The 15,919-nt window shown below is 41.9% G+C and overlaps 1 protein-coding gene across 1 annotated transcript; it reads right to left on the bottom strand.

Annotated features, from left to right (window-relative positions):
• Positions 1-209: 209 nt before the first annotated feature.
• MYMK (myomaker, myoblast fusion factor) lies at positions 210-10,017 on the bottom strand. Its single transcript, XM_063431685.1, has 5 exons — positions 9,798-10,017; positions 8,307-8,421; positions 7,653-7,801; positions 6,688-6,804; positions 210-463 (listed from the first exon to the last, which is right to left on the bottom strand). The coding sequence occupies exons 1-5, from the start codon at positions 9,930-9,932 to the stop codon at positions 317-319; spliced, it is 663 nt and encodes a 220-aa protein (XP_063287755.1). The 5' UTR covers positions 9,933-10,017; the 3' UTR covers positions 210-316.
• Between the last annotated feature and the right edge of the window lie 5,902 nt (positions 10,018-15,919).

Genomic DNA, 15,919 nt, shown 5'->3' with positions numbered 1-15,919 from the left:
TTATATATCAGATGCCCATTTAGTTGTGAAAACTTCTACTTTAGCATACATTAAAATACAGCATTTTTGGACGCTATCACTACAAGCACTGCCAGGGGTCAGCAGAAAAAGAAAAAAAATAGTATCTCTCATAGTAAAAGAAATTGATTTGAAGTTTACTAACAATGACATTTGTGATAAATGCTGTCTTTAGGCATGTATGGGACCAAGGTTGAAACTCGCTATACCTGGGCTAGCCATTTTGGAATCATCAGTTTGTGGAATAAACACTTCCGGTTAGTTCCTAAATATCATATTCCACTTCCACTTGATGACCTCACACACAGCAGCAGAAAGTTGAGCAGTTCATCTTGGTTGGGTCCCCTCCATTACCTGCTTTTTTGTTTATTTTGGGGAGCAGGAGCACAAAGGACATGGCTAGCGAGCAATGATAGAAGCTGTGCACATAGGTATAATCCCATTCCTAAAAAAGAGGAAGAATCTGTTATGATTGGGCAAAATATTTACAGTAATATTTACCTCTGTCAAATTATTACTACTATGCGATTGTTAAAATAACTATACTGCTAACCTCAGCTTGCCTCCTTCAAGCACTACTACACCCACATCTGCCTACTTCCAGGTAAATTGTAGTACTACCACCTCTACCCACAGTCTCACCAACTTCATCACCATCAGTTCTTGTACTTCCAACTTGACTTGTTGCAGCCAATTTTGTTGCTTATTTGTTAGGCCATCTATTGTGCAGTGTTGATGAATATGTTGGGTCTTTATAAATTATTATAATTAATAATAAGATGCTGAAATAATTGTCTGGGTTTACTTTATCTCATGCAGAGGAAATATTTTGTCTCTTGTGGATGGGATCAGTATTAAATGGAAATGACAGATTCCTCCTGTAGTTGAAACTCCGCGCATATTGAGTTATTGTTAATTGTGTGTTGAGGGCTAGTTGCATCCCTAGCACACATGACCTAGGCATCCCAGAACTCTGTTCCGGACTGTCTAATGTCAATTCTGAGCATATTATGCGTCTGTTGTTAAAACTCTGGTGAAAGATGTGACTATCTTCTACCTAGAAGGCAGAGCGCCTGCAGGGGCAATATAGTCCTCCCACTGTGTGCTCCCTCCTGCCTCTCTCAATTGCACAGTTTTATATTTCCTTCAAACTCCTTCGGTGGCCCAGAGAGCGCTAGAGAAACTGTCAAAGCATAGATTTCTCTATGAGTAGCCTGTGATGTCAGACGGGGGCATCTTACACCAAATCTGGAGTAACCATTTCCTTTCCAACAGGAATACTGAAAACACTTGGACGTTTGATAGCTAGTGATGTCCGGAACGGTTCGCTGGCGAATAGTTCCTGGCGAACATAGCTTGTTCGCGTTCGCCACGGATGGGGAACATATGCAATGTTCGGTCCGCCCCCTATTCGTCATCATTGAGTAAACTTTGACCCTGTACCTCACAGTCAGCAGACACATTCCAGTCAATCAGCAGCAGACCCTCCCACCTCGTAGACAGCATACAATTTAGATTAATTCTGAAGCAGCATTCTTTTTTTTTTTGTATATATTTTTTTTTTTTAAAGACAGAAGTTTGTTATATTTGAGCATGCTAGGCTGAACGTGTGTATATCATGGCACTGAGGGTATGAGTATAAAGCAGTACATTGTTGTGAAAGATGGCTGTCATGTTTAGGGTGTAGCTTGCACGTTATCAACTGTGTATTTATATCAGCAGCTCCACCACTAGTTATAAATCAAGTGTGAGTCGCCCCATGAAATGAGACTAGTGAAAAACATAATACATGAACGGTTAAGGTAAAGGCATGTAAGGAACTACGACAATAAACTCTTTAGGAGGTGAAATAATTACATGTTTAAATGCTTGCTACTTTACGATTAGTTAATGTGCATAGAGCAGTTCATGTGATCAAAGGCATGGTGTGGAGGGTCGGCTATAGTGGGACATGCTTGGCAGGCTGCTGTTTACTGCTTGTGCTCATCCGATCCCTTCTGGGCGCCAGGTGCAGACCCTGGGAGTCCCTGATACCTGGAACAACAAAGGCAAGTCTCTGGCTGAGTGCCGGGTTCGCGGCTTGAGGTGGTGGAAGCTTGTTTTGTCGGGTGGTCGGATCTGTCCCGGTGGTGCTTCACGTCCGGTGCGGGATTGTGGTGGCTTAAGGTGGTGGCGAGTGCTTGACGTGGGGCAGGCTCTGCATTTCTGTTTGTGCCTCCGGTCCCGTCTTCGACGCCTTTTGCGTTTGTGGATTTTAATGGGGACTGCTTTGCTTAGCTGTGGTGGAGCTTGTTGGGGCTTCTTGCTTGTTATTTGCTTCCAAAATTAATTAAAGAGTCTGTCCAGCTTAGACTCAATATCCTGCCATGCTTTGCTGGTACCAGGAGGACACGCGGCTGCCGCCATATTGGGAGAGTCGCAGATGAGTATGTCAGCCTGGGCGGCTGTGCTCTGTGCGTCCATTAGCTCCAGACAGCCTCTCAGGGGTGGACCGGGATAACCCCCACCGGTCCGAGGGGGGGGGGTAACGGAGCTCCTGCCGGGAAGTAGCTGGTCCTGGGCATCCCTCTCCCGCCCGGTGAGCACCAGGCCACACTTGCCACGCGGAGGTAAGTAAGACTATGTCGAGTTGCTGACCGCTATTAAGCATGGCGGGTCGGTCAGGTAGGAGCAACATTGCTGGGTCATCCCCTTCTGGGGTGAAATTCGCTTGTTGATAGCTGCTTAAAGTGAGATATTGAGGGAGCTCACACGAAGTGCGTCTTTCCTCCATGACAGCTAGGCCCCGCCCAGGGATGTATTTACCACAAGGCATTTACTTAGGGCAGCACTTTCGGGGGGTGCCAAAAAATGCCACCCCAAGCTCCCAGACAAATGCCTTGTTTGCCTCGTGTTCTGGAGCTGTCCACCTTACTGTGAGTGAGTGTAGCTGTCAGTTTGTGTCTGAGTGAGAATGGGTGTGCCTGTGAGTGTGTGTCAGTGTGTGTATGTCATTTTATGTGTATCTGAGAGTGTGTGCCTGTCAGTGAGTGGGTGTGTCAGTGTGTGTCTGTCAGTGAAAGTGTGTGTTGGTTAAACAGTGTGTGCTGATGACTGTATGTGTGTGCCAATGACTGTGTATCTGTCAGTGAGTGTATATTAGTGCATGTATCAATGAGGACATGTGTCTGTAATTAAAAAAAATGGCATTGACACGAATTGGGGGGGCAAATTTAGATTTTGGGGGTTCCTGAATTTAGTTGTGCCTAGGGCAGCACAAATCCAAAATACACCACTGATATAACCACACCATTAGACTAAGAATTCCACCTTATTGGTCTTACTGTAAAAGTGGTTTTCCTCTGCTGTAGGCAGGGACGTTTTAGCCGCGAGGCAAACAAGGCATTTGCCTTGTGCGGCATTTTCCAGGGGGCGGCGTTGGCGGGCGGGGGGGCGACCGCCGAGGGAGCACTTCCTCTGAGCTGTCTGCTCAGCTCCCTCGCGCGCCGCAGAGTGAGGCTGGGAGCCGGAATATGACGCCCAGCAGCCACTGGACCCCCAGGAAGAAAGAGAACCCCCTCAGCATTCCCAAAAGTAAGGAGACTGGGGCGTGGGGGGTTAAAAAAAAAACGTGTGTGTGTGTGTCTGTTAGTGTGAGTGTGTGTCTGTTAGTGTGAGTGTGTGTGTCTGTTAGTGTGAGTGTGTGTGTCTGTTAGTGTGAGTGAGTGTGTCTGTTAGTGTGAGTGAGTGTGTCTGTTAGTGTGTGTGTCTGTTAGTGTGTGTGTCTGTTAGTGTGTGTGTCTGTTAGTGTGTGTGTCTGTTACTGTGTGTGTCTGTTAGTGAGTGTGAGTATGTCTGTTAGTATGATTTGTGGACCCAGGACATACTTGAAAACGAGAGAAATCTCAATGTATCTTTCCTGGTAAAATATTTTATAAATAAATAAATAGTGAGTGTGAGTGTGTCTGTTAGTGTGTGTGTGTTTCTGTTAGCGAGTGTGTGTTTCTGTCAGCTAGTGTATGCGTATCTGTCAGTGAATGTGTGTATTTAGAAGGCGGGGCGTGAGGAAGGGTTGGGTGGGGGTTGGGCCGGGGGGGAGGGGTGCCTGAGTTTTGTCCTGCCTAGGGCAGCACCAGGATACACCACCAGTATACACCACTGGCCCCGCCCCCTGGAAGCTGCATTCTTAGTGAGAGGAGGGACAGTGTAGTTGCTGCTGATTTAATAGGGAAATCGATAGCTAGGCTAGTGTATTCAGTGTCCACTACAGTCCTGAAGGACTCATCTGATCTCTGTTGTAAGGACAGCACCCCAAAAAGCCCTTTTTAGGGCTAGAACATCAGTCTGCTTTTTTTTTTTTTTTTCGTGTGTATTCTAATTGCAGTTGCCTGCCTGCCAGCATGTGTCAGGCTCACAGCGTATACTGTTCCCACTTGTACAGTGCCACCACTCATATCTGGTGTCACAATAGCTTGCATTTAAAAAATGAAAAACTTTTTTGACTGTAATATAATAGCAATCAGTTTCCTTCACACGTGTGCGTTTCAGGGCCTGCCAGGGCACAGTGTCACACCAGTGCAACTCATATCTGGTGTAACAGTAGTGTACATAAAAAAAAAAAAAAACCTAGAAATTTGACTGTGAAATAATAGTCAGTTTCCTTCACACGTGTGGGTTTTGGGGCCTGCCAGGGTACAGTGTCTACACCAGTGCAACATATCTGGTGTAACAGTAGTGTACATTTAAAAAAAAAAAATACAGGGGGCTTGTTGTCACCTTTCGGGGACCCTTGGTGTTGTACGTGGCTGGGTGGAGGAAGAGACCTTCAATGACATCAGTGAGGACAAGGAACGGGACATGGATAGCTTGGTATCCAACCATGTGCAAATGGGGAGTTTGCGGTTGTGCAAATGGACTGTTTGCGGTGCATCATACCTGATGTTTTAAAGCACGTTATTCCAAACAATTTAGGAATGTTAGGTGATTTATGCCCTTTATGGATTAAAACCAGACTCTGCATCAACTATGTAATTTTCCATGGGAATTTTGCCATGGATCCCCCTCCGGCATGCCACAGTCCAGGTGTTAGTCCCCTTGAAACAACTTTTCCATCATTTTTAAAATTCGCCTGCCTATTGAAGTCTATGGTGGTTCGCCCGTTCGCGAACATTTGCGGAAGTTCGCCGTTCACGAACGGAAAATTTTATGTTCGCGACATCACTATTGATAGCACTTTAAGAGCTGTTTGAGAGCCAGTTAAAGAACAGCTGGCATCAAATTTTCACTTCTCATTTTTAAACAAGGTTTACGTAGACCAATCACAACATTGCTCTGAATTTAGTTATATTTGTTCAACTGCCTGTACTCTTCTACCTTCTCACATTGACAGGGTCTGGCCAAAAATGGCTGCTCAGCCAGATAAACAGTGAATATTTTTCAAAAACATCAATATACATTATTTAAAAAAATAACTTTAATTAAACATAATAATGTTTTTCCAAAAGAGATGAAAATTTGATGACAGTTGTCATTTAAAGGGTTTCTCCAAGCACCATGGCAGGATCATTGGGGTTTCATGAGCCATCTCGGAACTAGAGGTCCGGGCTAGCTAATGTCAACTCTGCATGTCTGTCAGTCATTGAGAACGGTCAGCTAATGCCCTCAACCAATGAATGATGTCGGACATGGTTTGTGCGGCTCTGCAAAAGCTGGAAGGTCCTCACTGGACTACCACGGAGCAACAGAGCCCAGCGGCGACCCACTTAAGGAAGCAAACCGTTGCAAAAGCATTAGGATGCAGAATGTGCTATTTCTTTTTGTATTTTAGGAATACATTTTTCCTTTAATAATTTAAGAAAAATACAGATTGGCTTCTGTGTTATCCAGTTCATTTGTGTATGTCCCATAAAGCAGTCAAGTTGGAAAATCGCACACAGTTTAATTTGTAGGTTAAAATAAAATGACCTCATGTCTCATTTCCTGCCTTTCCTAATAAAGAAAGCAGCACCCGAGCTGAGTGACGGGCGCTTGTGAACAGTAGGGCTGTTTCTCTTTGCCCAGAAAAGTCTCCCTATTTCTGCTACTCTCTGCAGAATGCCGCTAACTAGCATTGGGTAGATAGGATATAATCACAGACCCCCAATTCAGTGGGCAATCAGTCAAAACCTTTACACTTAAATCATTTCCCAGACACTGACTGACATTACTGTTTGTAGTCATTCAATATTCGCTGTCAGCCCAGAGATACCCTGAACATTTTGCATGATTGCTGTTATAGTAGATATAATGATTAAAATCCTAATACATTGGTAGTACACAAGAACTGCACGGCTATGCATTAGAATCACTTAAAATACATTTATTTATCTGCCCACTCTGAGATCTGGGTGAGAGGGGTGATTGTTTGCCATTTACCACTGTGCATTGGACGGAGAATGCTCTGGTGCTATTTTGCTGTTTCAGACCCCAGAGACCCCTGTATGTCACTTATTTATTCTACTATGTGTCCACTGACCGCTTATACAGCCAGTGGGCTTATATATTTCAGGACTTGTTTGGGAATGGTTCATGGTGTAATTCCCAAGGCATTTTCAAGCTACATGGTTAATTAAGAGCTAAATCAGATTAGGATGTGTTTGGATTGATTTGGAGATTTGTTTCTTCAGTATGGATGGTACCTCAAGGACATACCTCAAAAAAGAAACGCAACATTAATGCCAATGCCCCAAAGCAGAATCCTGGGCCAATCTGTTGCGTGTAGACACTTTTGTCTGGGTAGAGGCCTTTCTTCTCCTTCATTTTAGTTAACTGAAAGCAGAGAGTTTTGTTGGGTTATCAATCTAATTATATAATTCATTATTTCTTGCAAATACAGTGGCAATAATGACTGAATACATTTATATATTTTGCCATGTGATGATAGAGCTCCACAGTTTGTTCAGTTAATATTATATTATTAATTTAGTGGTTCACTTTATCCTGAGGAAGGTCCCTGTGTGGACCGAAACGTCGTTTGTGACACATGGAACAAACTAATTTTTCTACTTTGATACCAAGACCGTGAGTGCAGCTCCTACTTTTCTATTTATATATATATATATATATATATATATATATATATATATATATATATAGTTTTAGAAACATTTCCTCTAAAGGCACTTCCTTTAATTTTTTTCCCCAGTATATATTAACTTGTAGCATATTGACTGCTTGTCTTACAGTTCTGTGAACTATTTGGAGATTTGTACTTTTTAGAATCATCTAACCCCTTTCACCCTAGTGTGTTTAAAACTGCAATCTTGGCAATTATCGGCGTGTTGCAAGCTGTGTGTAACTGAACTACGTAGTTATTTTGTATATAAAATCTGTGTTGCCTCTGGACCTGCAGTGCCCCTACTGGCAGGGAAATAGTATTAGTATCTAACAAATCAACTGCTGGCACAGAATTACTATACAGTTAATGAAATAAGTTTGGACACTAGACATCCATTTATAATTGCATCTCAGATATCTTAGCCCAAAATATTATCTTTCTCATCCACCAATATGAGTGGGTACTTCATCTCCGACGTAGGAGGTGTGTGTTATAATTGTATAGTACCCTAGTCTGATATATTTCCTTTTCTTTCCAGAATACTGTCTCGGATACCTACCCATTTTACTGAGATCATTAGTACAGCAGTTCCTATAGGACCCGAGTAGACTCCATATCCCAAGCGATCCTGATATATCCTCACTGCAATGGTGAGTACTCCAAACATGATTATTGTGGACCTTTTGGGTTCATCAAAATCAGCCATTGCTGTTAGAAAAACAAAGGGTTTGACATAATTGATACACTTGTAGTTCTTTGCCCTGAAATTTTTTTTTTTTTTTTATGTGTCGCTACATTACCAATAGCTTAATAGGGTTGACACCTGTCCGGTATTTTACTGGCACAGTCGGTAATTGAGCTATAAACACACTTAGACAAAGTATGCACGCAATGATACACTCACACAGACAACAGTGTGCACACAGTGTCATATACACTTTTAGGCATTGACACACTGCTATGCACACACTCATTCAGACAGTATACACACACTGCTACAAGCACAATAAGACAAAGTACACAGATTGTAAGTAATGTATTAGTCATTTTTTTTCTCTTATGTAACTTTCTGAGATGTTACGTAACATCAGTTGGTATAATGTCTTTTGATGTCACATAATATAATTAAGTATGCAAATTAGCATGACCGGTATTTTTTTTCCAAAAAGGTGGCAATCTTAAATATCTACCATTTCGCTGCAACAGGACTTACCTATCAATGACACCCACATCGAGAGTGCAGTCCCATAAATACTGAAATATTCTAGCAGATCGTATCTCATGAAACACAAGAATGATAAGCCAGGGCCTTCACATGCATGGAAAATCTATAGAAACAAGAGAGAACAAGATGACAAACTATCTAGCATTTAGCATGTGGCAACATTTGCAGAAAATCCCATAAATACGCCCTGGTTTGTTCAATAACCCACAGCTGACAAGTCACAGAGACATCTGATTCCACTTGATAGATGCTTTGCTGACAAACTCTTGAACAACTGTTGCCTGCATATAAGCAGGGGCTGTTTTTGCATTTGTCTACTCTCAATGATTTCCATAACATGTTAGTTTGATATATTGATATGCTGTTTGTGAATTTGGTGGGTACAATCACCGTTTTGGTCAGCTAGATAACTTCACTGAGTATTTGTGGCACCCAATACTGTATGTACTTGTGTCACACATTAGGAAAAAATGATTTGCTCAAACGTTGTTATTGCAGACATACAACGAGTGGATTGAAAATGAAAGAACAAAATAGGAGAGCTGAAGAATATTTCTAGTTTGGCTATATTAGCCTGCATTTGTAATTCCTTTGCCAAATCTCAATAGTGGCCTAGTCTCAGAATAAATAACAAAGGAAAAGAAAACATAGTTGATAAAGATTTATCAAAGCAAACACAATTAACCAAGACAAAATCACAACTATATATGCATTTATAGGCATGTATTTTGTATAACCACCAAGCTTAATGCATAGGCTGACTAAGATGTAAAAAGTTCACAGACATGGTCTATGGGTCATATTTATCTTCTTGAAAATGACTTTACCTGTTTTCCCCACCTAGTCACTGCTTAAAAAAGGCTGTACCAGGTATCCTTCCACGGTGTGCAGGTATTGCTTACCAGATATTCCCTAAACTCTGAATTGGAGCAACTTGAAACACAAATTGTAAATTTAAGACTGAATTAGACTGTGACTAAAGTTGATTGGGAGAATTTTTACAGATCAGCTATTTTGGCCTATATTCAACCAATTGGATTTCTGCTTATTAAAATTCTGAGTTTAGTGAATAATCTCCTGAATGTTTTCTAGTGTTTAATTATGTGAGCATACTCATATTCCTCACTGTAGTGGAGATGTTAACCACATATGGTGTCAAATAAAACCGCATTTATTAAAGAGGAACTGTCACTTCACAGTTAATGGTACATTCTAGTTGGAAAGTAAAGCTAGATGTTTTCTCAGCCTTTATTCGTTTTTAACCCACTCTTCCTCTTCAGAAGTTTTTGTAGTGTTGTATCTCAAGTGAAAAAGACATATGCATCGTACAACTATCTCCATCTCTGTGTTAAGGCACCTTATTATCAATGAGACATCTTTACCCACATGTTTTCAGCTGTATATACTTAGTTTAGCATAAGAGCAGAACTGATTACATATTCAAACACGCATGCGCACACACATAATGAGATTGCTTACCGCAATGAAGAACATAGTGAAAAAATACACCATAGCCTCCAAATGAAACTGCCTCTTGGCTGCTATGCTGATGGTTGGCAAAAATGCCAGACTGCTGATGGTTGGTAACAGAAGCTTTGCCACTATAGAGCCCATTGGCAGGGAATGACCAAGAAGTGTATGAAGCAAATGAATATTTTCTGGAGATGTAGATTCTTCGTTAGCCACTTCAGGACTGAGACACAGCTGGCCACACAGTGCATGAAAAAAGTTAAATGCCCTGCAAAGCCATCAGTGCTATGTTCTGTAGCAACAGGTGCCATGTAAGGGTCCTCTGCTTGGCATGACAGCTGATTTGCTCTATTTAAATGGCCCTTTAAAGAAGCTCTTTTCTTCTTTAACCCCTTATTAGACTCTGCCAGCAAATTGTCAAGTTGTATGATGAAGAATCCTTCTAATCGTAATTAAAAATAATTACTTTTATGTGTTTACAGAGAAAGGTTGCTCTTAAAAAAGATTTTAAAAAAAAGTTTTTCTATGTTGAGCTGAATGTAACATGTTATAGACAACTACATGGTATTATCTCTGTAGTTTCAAAATGGAATTGTATACTTGTCAACATTGCCAAATATTAACTAAGACAGACGTAGGGGAGTTAGAAACAGTGAGCTTTTACCTCCAGGATGAAAGGCAGCCACTAAGGACAGACAACCAGTGCTACCCATAAACAGAATTCCACTAACTCACTCTATTATGGGAGGAAAGTCTGGAATAAACAGATCACACTGTGCTTTATGTTGACATTTCTCTAGTGTCCCCTAAAGTCAGACGTCTGAGAAAAAACCAAGATGGCAAGACACGTGCCAGAATTTCTCTATTCTCAGTTTCTCAGTGTTGGCAGCTGTGGAACTGTCATTTCAACCAACTAAAAGTCTAAAAGTTAGCTATTAAGTAATGTATCGAAATTTAAAGGATCAGCATTTAATGCCTGCTTAATTCTGTCAAATGCAAGGATCTGAAGGCGAAGCTTCACATGTAATGATGTACGTACTGGCCTGTGAGGGTGTCTGTGTGTCAAGTGCCCATTCATTTATTTAGTATCACTCCGTGTTAGGCACATGGCGGTGCTGGCATTCTGGTTTAAGTTCCATGGGTGGGGGGACCTGGCAAAGCACTTCCTTATAAGGCAGGCGCTGAAGGACTTCTGCAGGGGTCGAAAGGGTGCTGGATGCACGTAGACCCATGTCCAAACCACTGTTGGGAGATCTGGTTAGGGTTTTGCCAGAGGTTTGCTTTAGCGACTACGAAGCTCTGTTACTTGGGGTAGCATATCTCCTGGCGTTTTTCGGGATGTTCCGGGTGAGTGAGCTGGTCAGTGCTAATCGGAAAGGTGGGGAAGGCTTGCAGTGGGGCGACGTTTCGGTGGTTGCAGACAGGGTGATTATTATTTTGGCCCGTTCGAAAACGGATGTGCGTGGGAAGGGTAAGGAGATAGAATTGCACGCTTTCCCTGGGGTCCCGTTTCTGCCCGGTTTGCGCAGTGGAAAGATACTTGGCGAAACTCGGGGGGGGGGGGGGGGGGACCTTTTTGGTTCACATGGATGGGTCATCGGTGTCTAGGTTCCAGTTTTTCAGGGTTTTTCGGAATCTTAGGGTTGTGTCCGGAACAGTTTGGAATGCACTCATTCCATTTGGGGCCGCTACGGAGGCGACTTGATTGGGGTTTCACAAGGAATTGGTTTAAGAGAATTGGCAGGTGGGAATCGGTGAGATTCTGCTCATTCATTTGACTGGGTAAGCTGGTGTGAAGGGACAGGGGGGAGCAGGTTGGTGGGGGCTGATGCTGACTTTGCATTCTTATTTCCCTAGGTAGTGTGGTGTGGCTCATTGGGCACTCTTACATCTTTTGGGCAAAGAGGAGAACTGCAGTTCAATTTAAGGGTCAGCAGCTGTGCTTTCCTGAGGACCAGTTTGTGTTAAAATGGCTTGGGTACCGGGGGTTCGGATGGAGGTCGATTTGTGGGGAAGGTAGTTGGCCTGATATTATTGTCTTCCATGATTTGGGGCTGGTTATGCAGAGGGACCTGGTTAGATGGATGAAGCAATACATCATTGGGATTTGGTCCCACGGGTCCTGGTCATCTGGTCGGAGATTGTTCCAAGCCTTCAGTGGTGGCATGCAAGGGATGCTGCGGTGATTGATTGCTGCCGAAGTAAGGTGAACAGTTTAATGGCCAGCTTTATTCGGAGGTTGGGGGGGGGGGTTAGACACAGAGAGCTGGAGAATAGACTGGCTGGGTATTTCAGTCAGGACAGAGTGCACCTCTTGAGGTGGGTTGGGATTTGTTAAATCTGCGGTTTAAGGAAGGTCTTGGCAAAGCGCTGTTTTTGCAGGGTGGCGGAGCTCAGACTGCTTAAGGCTTGTGGTGGGGCTGGTAAGGGGAAGGAAATGGGGGGTAGGGACTTTGTGTCAGGGCTCCGCGGGCAGCTGTGAGGGGAAGCTGCAATCCTCTCGCAGCACTCACCCGCGGTCCGTCTCTGCCCGCGGTCCCCTCTCCCTTTACCTGTCAGCGAGTGGCATCCTCTCTTCTTGACACGCCGCTCACGTCCTCCGCTTCTCCTCCCAGCGGCAGCATGTATAACGCTGCACACTGGGAGCCGGCACAAATATCTGAACGCCGGGGTCACTCACGTGACCCGGCGTTAGAGCTACAGCACAATAATCACAGTGGGAGGTATAGATATCCCCCTCTTGTGATTGTTAATTCTGATTGGAAGCTATCCAATCAGAACTAAGCACAGGATTTAAATACTTACTTTCCCTTTCTCTCAGTGCCCTGTTGTGGTCTTTGATACCTGTATTGCTTTTTGCTCGTGTGTCTCTCTGGTTACCGTATATTTGGCTTGTTATTCCGATTCTCCTGCTTTCTCCATTCCTTTGACCTCGGCTTGTTTCTCGTTCTCCTGTTTTCTGGCTTGTCTCCTGACTATTCTTAACCCGGCCATTCTAAGGACCGGTACTGCACCCTTTACTATCTGTGACCTGTTAGCGTGTTAGGTTCCCGAATCGTGACACTTTGGAGTTAGAAAAGGAGCAAGAGGTAGGAAAAAGGAGTGGTGAAATAGAATTGGAGTTATCGGCTGGTTATAGAGTTGGGAGGTTTCGAGTCCGTAGGTGGCTCAGAACCTCGGAGGTGTGGGGGTATCCGGGTATACCCTCACCATTGGGCTGTTAACCAATAGAGTGCCAACATTTTCTTATGTTTTATATATTGTTATATGTTATTTATGGTTAGTCATTGCCCTAATTATTATTGGGTCTGCGAAAATAAAGACGGCAATAGGTGGGGTGCAATGACTTTTATTATTATATTATGTTTAATAAAGCTGTGGACAAATTTTCCCATACATAGTGGTGGTGTGTTTTCTTAAAGGGGGTGGGTGTGGGTTTGACAAGTACAGATTCACCTGCCCATATGGCAACACTGCACCTGTCATGTACCTGTATGTCATAAAAATGCCATATTATCTGTTGATTTCTGTAAAGATTGAATAAAGCTGCATGACTTTAGCTTTATTAGGTGTCTTCAAACTGCAATTTATATACACATTTGCTATTTTGTGTTCAGTTATTTCAGATAAATAGTACATTTGAAAAAAAAACTTTTTAAGGCAGAAAATTAGGAAGTTAGTGGATTTATAGTAAAAAAAGCACATTGTTGACCAATCTTAACCTTCCTGCTATTTTTGGAATACAGTTCTTGTAATTCTTAGCCAGACCTTCAGAAACCCCAAAACAAGACATTGCTCTCTCTGATCTTTGCTACCTTGAAATGTGTGATGAGGCTCTGGTTAAACAAATGGGTTGTTATTTATTTGAGCTGGGCCTTCGTCATATCTTGTTTCTGTTGAACTATACTTGTTTTATTTTGTACTTTTTTTTACAGAATATGCTGGCTCTACAGAAATAACAGTAAAATAAAAATGAATTTGAATAAAATTGAACACCATTATAGTAATATCGTTTATCTAAAATAAGGCTGATTTGAAATGTGTACTAGTTTCTGACAATGTGTGTCTAAGCAGTGAGTCAGTGAGAGTATCTTGTCCCAAGGAGTGAAATTAGTACAGCTGCTATCCTGAAATTATCCTGTCCCACAACCATTCACAAATGGCTCTGTGCTTTCCCTGTTCCATGTTGGATGCTGCATGCAGTAGCAACACTTAAAAATAAATGTTTTGCATTGCTGTTTAAATATCTCATATCCTGCATATATGTGGTTAGAAAGTAACATTGTTCTGGACCCTGATTAAAGGACAACTGTCATTAAATGTTCAGTGGATGGTTTTTTAAAAAAGTTTATAACATTTGCTGAAACTTAATAGTATTTTTTTTTTTTTTTTTAAATCATGTATATTGATTTTTTGAGAAAATGTCAAGTATTATCTAGCTGAGCAGCCATCTTGGTTCAGACTTTATTGTTATCTCACCGAGGGCATTACCATAAGGTGAAATAGTAGCTGCCTTAAAAGGATTCTGTAGGCACCCAGACCACTTCAGCTCATTGAAATGGTCTGGGTGCTGTGTCCCTTTTGCACTTAGTGCTGCAATGTGAAACGTTGCAGTTCTAAGTCTACATTGCAGCTCTAAGTCTGCCCACAGTGACTGTCTACCAGACAGCAATTAGAGGGCTTCCTCAATCGAAACAGACCTTTGGTCCGTTATCTGACGCTGGACGTCCTCATGCTCTACATGAGGACCTCCAGCATCAGAATTTCCCCCCAAAAGAAAGCATTAATTAATGTTTTCCTATGGGGAAATCCTAATGCAAGCGCAGCCAATGAGCGTTGGCGGAGCCTGACCAAGCGCCTAGGGACCTCGTCGCTGGATTCAGATAAGTGACTAAAGGGGTTTTAATATGTTATATTTCTATGTTTGTAGATACTGTTTGTTTATAGAGGCAAAAGTGGGTTGTAAGACACACAAAAAGGATAAGAAACACTTAAGGGCGCAATACAGTCGAAAGATGAGATCAGAAACACAAAAGGGTCTAAATGGAGGAGGATAATGCATGAAGAGGAATACAAATCACAAAAAGTAAAAAGACACAAAAATAAAGTAAGATACACAAAGGGTCCAAAAGAATAGATAAGGGGCAAACAGTGTGTTAAGAGACACACAGGCAAAGCCCATTGAGGGGGCATCAAAATGCATCTTAGCCTTTTTAGACAAAAATTATTGCACTGGCCCTGATCTGACCAACTGCTGCTTAATCTGTCTTGCCTAATGCATTCATTGCTCTGTGTGATACTGCAGTAGCAGACAGTTGGGTTGAGTAGCAGAGGGCCAGATAAAATAAGACTCTTGGGTCCCAACATGGCTGCTCAGCCAGATAAAAATTAGACATTTTCTAAAATAAAAAAATCAATATTTACCATTTTAAAAATATCATTAAGTTTAATTAAATGTAATGAACTAGGGTGAATATTTGATGGCACATGTCAGTGAATAATTTTAGTTTTAGAATGTTCTACATTGCAACATATTAGTCAGTCCTTTGGCTTTAACTGGAGATGTCTGTTCTGTAGGTGTGTGTTTAATGTGTAAACCACAGAGATGGCCGCAGCCCTTTCTTTATCCCAGTTTGTAGCTATTTTTATGCAATCCCACAGGAATTAATAAAAAATCTCACCTCAGCCCAGTCTTAATGCTAATCCAGAATTACTTTTTCCTGATTCAGAGGGAGAACATTCAAGACACTTATGTAGGTATGTACCTTCCAAAAATAATGGGGAACACACAAACTATCTGAAAATCAGAAAGTGCTGACAATAACTTTTGTACCCCAACTTCTCTGCATGTGTTACTTAAATATATCTTAGTACGACTTTTATATTGTGAATGACATTTTGGCAATATTCCGAATTTAATTACCTTTGGACATTTTTTTTTTTTTTGATTACCTACATCCAAATTAAAAGCAACTGAATCCCAAGTGTACCAAAACATTGAAATGTTGGTCATGAGGATAACCCAGGAATATATGTTCTGATATCTTACAAGCCAGATCAGAGTGGTCCTTCTAAGCTGGAGAGGCAAACATGTAAAATGAGATTGCTTTTTTTTTTTTTTTGTGCAATGA

This window comes from Pelobates fuscus, chromosome 9 (assembly GCF_036172605.1).
Source record: "Pelobates fuscus isolate aPelFus1 chromosome 9, aPelFus1.pri, whole genome shotgun sequence".
Classification (NCBI taxonomy): domain Eukaryota; kingdom Metazoa; phylum Chordata; class Amphibia; order Anura; family Pelobatidae; genus Pelobates; species Pelobates fuscus.
This window is presented reverse-complemented; position numbering and strand designations above follow the sequence as displayed.